Consider the following 6,319-nt stretch of genomic DNA (forward strand, 5'->3'; position numbering starts at 1 on the left):
TGGGCGCGTGTGTTTGCCAGAAAGACAGAGAGAGACAGAGAGACAGAAAGTGAGAAATCACCTCCCAGGGGGGATGGCCATGCCGCAATCCCTTCTCCTCCATTCTCCTCTCGGGATCTTGGGCACACACCCACACATGCCCGGTCTGAGTTTAAGCCACCAGGTCTGGGACTTAAACTGCGGTTGACTACATGGGAGTCCAGCAACATAGCCATTATGCTAACTGCTGGTCCCTCTGATTAATTTTTCACAATTATCTCTATCTTAGATTAATCTTACTCACTATTTTTTTGGTTTACTTATTTATTGAGAGAGAGAGAGAGAGAAGAGAGTGGGGCACCCTCAACAAGTTCTTCATGTGTCAGTCCACCCTTAGCTCAACTAGCGCAGATCATGGGCAAGAACATGCCCTCAGAATGCTCAAGATCTTAGGACATGAACCTAGGACCATTCTCATATTTAATCAGATTGGGTTATTGCTGCATCACTACCTGGCCCTTCCTGTTTTATTTCTTATGAAGAATGTATGAGTACAGAATTCCCTGAGTTTTAAAAATGTGTGCACTTTCTATACCTTTGATGGACAACCGGTCTGGATATAACAATCATTATTTTATACTTTATCTGAATATTTGTTTGTTTAATATATATTTTTTTATACAGTAAAATTCATCCTTTTAAAACTATACACTAGAATTTATAGTTCTTCAGATTTTGAAGAACACTTATATTTTATAACCATCACAACCAAGATACTGAAGAGTTCCATAATACCCAAATAGAAAGTTTTTAGGAATCATCTTCCCACCTTTAGCACTAGGTATGTATTGATCTGTTTTCTGTCTTTACAGATTGGCCTTTGAACGATTGTCTTATAAGTGGTTTATTGGTTTTGGAAGTATTTTTCTCATCATTGGTTTCTTTCATTATCTTAGTGACATGTAAGGCCAGTCTAATTCTCTTGCTCTTGTAAATTATTTCCTGTTTTTGCCTGGAACTCCTGTGGAGTTTTTCATCATTTTTAAAATCTTATGTCTCAGCTATATCTCAGAGTTGATTGTTCCAAGTTAATTTTAGCACAGGACTGAATCTAGCAATATGTAGTCTCAGACTCTCTTTTATTTCCTGAAAACTTTCTTGAGTTATAGATTTAAACATTAATTCTGTTTCATTATTTTTTCCTTTTCAAGAATTCTTTCACTTTTTTATTTTATCTTCATTCTCTTTGTTGTTTACCGTTTTACTTCTATGCTCCTTATTAAGTTTTCCAATCAATCAACTTTTCATTGGACACTTTTAATTTAATGTTCATGTCTGATATGATCTTGAATTTTTCTTCTATTTCATTTGTCCTGAGTTCAATTTTTGCTTCATGTCATCCTACTGGTTTTAGATTACCAATTTGAGGGTTTTTTTTTTTAAATACTTTAACATGGTTATTTGATAATAACTAATTTCATTTGAATTTTATAGTTTCTTCTGTTTGATCATTATTAGTGCGAATTCTTATCAAACACATTCTTTTTTTTAAAAAAATTACATGAATGAGTTTCCTTGTTTACCCTTTAAACATTTATTTATTTATTTATATATTATTTGTGATTTTCAAGCCACCATGTCCAGGACTAGAACCATGGTCAGCTCTGTGGGAATCCAGTGCCTTGACCACCACACCACCTGCTGGCTCCTTCAAATGCCTTCTTTTGATCCTCATAGTCTGACTTCTTTTTATAGTCGCTTGGTATAGATGAAGATGGGTTGTATCTCTGAATTTCTGTGGACATGGCTAGCAGTTTGTGGACAGTTTTCAAGGTTTCAGGTTCAAGAATATTTTCTCCTGTTTGTGTATTAAAGTATGGCTTCTTACTGGCGGGCATTTTGGGGACCGTGGGAAGTAGAAGGAGAAGGACAATGGGTCTTTACATGTTGACATTATTTGTCTTGTAAGACAATGCATTACATTTTTCCTTCTTGCTCCCTTTCCCTGTTCATTTTCCTTTCTCAAAAGAGTTTCTTTTCCCAAACTGTTTTAAGTCCAATACATACTCTTAAGTCACTTATCTTTGAAAGAAACTTTTCAGACTTTATATATCTCCATACTTCCATACTTCAGACTTACTTTCTTGTGGGGATAGATCAAACTTTGGCTTCCTAATAGCTTTCCTTTTGTCCTTTTCATGCATTTTTTTTTCCTGGACTGTACTTCCTTTACACAAAAACACTCTAGGGGAGTCTAATAGCTAATGTGATTTCCTATTTGTTTTTCCATTTAAAGATAATTTGGAATTTGAATGTTCTCCAAATTTTGTGGTGGTATCCTGTTATGTTATTTGTTCTTCTTGTTACTTATTTTGCTTTTGGGGATGTGTGAACAGGTGTGTTAAGAGATTTGGATTTATGCTGATACCATTATTACTCATGTTTTGTTGCTGTAAGGCAGAAACTGGTAAAACAAAACAGATATCACAGGACTACGTACACCTTCTAAATGACATTTTCAGTTCATTTCAGTAGCTTAGTTAATTTTAGAGCTGTAGAGCGGTACAGTGACCATTATGAAGCCAGAATACTTGAAGCTTTGATGTGAATGCAGTACTGAAAGTCAATGAAGATAAGAAAAGCATAATTTGTAAGAACACTTTATAAAATACCCATTAAGATAATCTATTGCCACTATATACTTACAACAGGCTAATTAATTTTTAAGTTTCATGAGAGATTATTTTCTAGATATATTGAACTTTTAGGATTTAAGAACTACACACACTTTCGATACTATTCCTTCTAGTCTAATTTCATTACACACTCCAGGGAACTGGTGGTCGATTTTACTCCTTTGTAAGATGAGCAGATCAGCAATTAAAGTCAAAGTAGGCTCTCCAATGCGCTCGTAAAGATACTTTGTAGAACGGTATAAGTGATTGCAATGTCTCATCATAAATATTAGCTAGAAACACAAAAGGTAAAATGAACAAGATCAAGGGATAGCAGAAAATCAAAAGGAAAATTAAAAACCTCTCTAGAAGCAATAGAGGTAAGCATTTAATACTTGAGTTTTTATAGTCAGAATGTGAAGCTACACTTATGTACTTGGTAATTAATTTCGTTATCCCCTTTCTCCTTGTCAAAACCTAGATTGGAGACTCCATGAAGAATGAGAACAGCTAAAAATGAATATTTATTTTGTGCCACTCACTTAGGTTGGCAATACTGGAAAGGATTACTTAAAACACACGTAAAAAAAAATTAAGTTTTTAAAAAAGAATTATTTCCTTTATTTCTCAATATTGCTATTTTTAATTTGAGCATAGCAAGACACACACACACACAGATTGAGAGAGAGAGAGAGAGAGAAAGTGAGAAAGCAAGCCACCAGGTCCAGGACTTGAACCTTGGTGAGTCATGTGGAAGTCCAGCACCTTTAACCACCACTTCACCTGCCAGCCCCACTTAAAGCACATTTATTAAGGAAGATGAGCCTGCTTTTTCTTCCATATATTAGAGATGTACCAGGTAGCTGTACAGTCCAGAGCACAGCTGTTTCTCTCACTGTCCCATTCTGTACATTGTAAGGCAACTGTTGATTCATCATTTCCAAATGACACCAAGCATAGAGCATCTACGTATGATTTTAATATACTATAAAATGTCTGTTTTGCTTTTAACATTCTGATACTGATTTATTCCATAAACGTGATACACACATCCAATTTCTTCTGTCACATAATTTGCTTTTTTTCTTCACTTTCCAAAAGCTACAGGTAAAATGCTGACCTTGAGTGTTTACTATCATTCTTGACACAAATTGATGATATAATTTGAGATTGAAAAACTAATAGAGTTGTACTTACCATAAAGGATTGCAAGCAGAGACAGTGGCATGACAAGTAGTCCCACTAGCATATCAGCAATGGCTAGGGACATTAAGAAGTAATTGGTGGCATTGTGCAGTTTCTTTTCCATGCTTACTGCCATGATAACGAGAATGTTGCCACCTATTGTCATGATTATTATTACGACGATTGAAAGTGCTGGCCAGTTTTGTACCCCGTCTGGGAATTTGAAGCGTCCACCATCGGAGGTATTGAAAATGTCAGTTACTATAGCTGCTACCGGGCTCACAGAAATATCACATTGCCAAACCAACAGGCCAATTAGGTGCACACTGAAAATTAAGAAGGAAAGGGAAAAAAAATCAGATATATACTAAATTGCTTATAAGTAATAAGTCACTTATGCAGAACAATAGCTTTGCCTTCAACAATGACATCATTATCAATTCTCTCTTAATTAAACTTCAATATTTCTTTTTTTCTATGCAAAAAATACTTATATTGAGTAATTATTATGATCAAGTTTCTTATCTTACAGAGAAAGGATAAGTAATTTTCTTTTTTTTTTAAGAATTATTTTTTATTGAATTTTATTTATTGATTCATTTATTTTCATTTAACCAGGGAGAGACAGAGAGAGAGAGAGAAAGAGAGAGAGAGAGAAAGCAAGAAAGCAAGCCACCAGGTCTGGGACTCGAACTGTGGCCAGCTATGTGGTCAGTTAAGGTCAGCACCTTAACCACCATGCCACCTACTGGTCTTAAATCAATATAGCCGATAAGTGGCAGGGCCAGGATGAACACTCAGGTTCCACTGATTTTAAAGGCTGTGTTTTAAACTCTTACTGTAATCTGAAACCACAATATTGTTTGAAACTGAAATTATCTACTCTTTATATTTTTTTAAATATTAATTTCTTCTAGATAGTCTCTTAGCTGACAACAGAACAAAGAAAGATTTTTATTAAAGGATCCAATATCATGACAAGAGACTTGGGACTTGTCATCTTTCACTCTAAGAAAGAGTAGGTTGCTAATAGATCAACTTCACCTAAGTGTTTAGAAGAGGCAAGATGGATTTCTTTTTTTTTTTCTAGTTTCTTTTTTGCTATAGGGCACATGAGCTTGCCAGAGAGAGACAAGGGGTGTGTGTGGGTGTGTGTGTGTGTGTGTGTGTGTGTGTGTGTAAGAAATCACGGGGGGGTGGGGTGGGAATGACCACACCACAATCCCTTATCCTCCATTCTCCTCTTGGGATTTTGGGCACACGTGCACACACACATGCACATGTGCCCAGGGTGATTTTCAAACTACAGTGTCTGGGACTCAAACCACACTGCTGGCCATGTGGGATCCAGAGTGTTAACCTCCACACCACCTGCCGGACTGAGGAATAGTGGATTTTGACAACAATACTATTCATTTCTTTATTCTTTTCTTTTATATTTGCCAGAGGGCATGTGCACTTGCCAGAGACAGAAAGAGAGGAGAGGAAGAAAGCACCCTCTCATGGGGAGTGGTCACACCACAATCCTTTCTCTATCTCCTCATCCTGTGGGGATTTGGAGGATGCAAGCACATGTGCTTAGTGTGTTTCTCAAGCCACCAGGTCCAAGAATCGAACCATGCAGTTAGCTGTGTGGGATCTGGCTCCCTTAACCACCATGATATGGGGTCAACCCCATATTCATTTCTTTTTAGAACATCCTTACCTTTTCACATTTGCAAAGTGACTTCATGTCAGTTGATAGTTTCTTAATGTCAGGTGCTATAAATTTCCCTTTTACCTGGCACTCTCCCCATTTTCTGACCTATGGTTTCTGGGCTTACTCTAGATTAGACAGTGATTTGTGGTGATGATTAATACCAATGGGTTTGTGACTTTTCATATGCTGGGAACTAAATCTCTGTTCATTTCTCATGGTGGTATTTAGGTAAATTCTACTAGTAGGACTTTTTACTGGGGTGGCAGGCTAATGCAAGAGACATGGATGTAGTTGTCTTTTGCACATTTCAAATTAACTTCCTCTGATGATGAGAGGAGATTTATTCAACTTATATACATAAATGTTCTCTCAAATTATAAGCTTCTAATGTGTCTAATAAAACAAATACATTTATTTTCCTTAATAAAATAGACAACACTGACAAGTATGTTCAATATTTACTTCTCAAAAGCAAGAAATATTATCTGTGACTGGCTGTGTTATGTTTATCCTATGTGCAATAATAGTTATTTAATGCACATTCAACAGCAACATAAAGATACCTTTTCTATATGTAGTAGTTCTTAAACCTAGGTATTATTTATAGAGAAGAAAATTGCCTCCGTCAGCAGAATAAATGCTAAGTAATTTTCTTCGCAAAATAGTTGAAGATTTTGGAATTGGAGAGATGGAATACACGGCATTGTAACACCCAGATGTGGTCCATGCAAATGCTTTTGCATAATTATTTCATTCACTTGTTCTCTCAATTAAAAATATT

General features: G+C 36.0%; 1 protein-coding gene across 1 annotated transcript in view; it reads right to left on the reverse strand.

Annotated features, from left to right (window-relative positions):
* The window catches only part of HTR2C (5-hydroxytryptamine receptor 2C), a 192,386-nt gene that overhangs the window by 181,194 nt on the left and 4,873 nt on the right, over positions 1–6,319 (reverse strand). Inside the window, exon 2 of the mRNA XM_006165312.1 lies at positions 3,852–4,165. Within this exon, the coding sequence (XP_006165374.1) occupies positions 3,852–4,165 (314 nt within the window). The remainder of the gene's footprint in view (positions 1–3,851; positions 4,166–6,319) is intronic.

The sequence above is a fragment of the Tupaia chinensis genome, unplaced genomic scaffold (assembly GCF_000334495.1).
Source record: "Tupaia chinensis unplaced genomic scaffold, TupChi_1.0 Scaffold143886_1, whole genome shotgun sequence".
NCBI classification, from domain to species: Eukaryota; Metazoa; Chordata; class Mammalia; order Scandentia; family Tupaiidae; genus Tupaia; species Tupaia belangeri.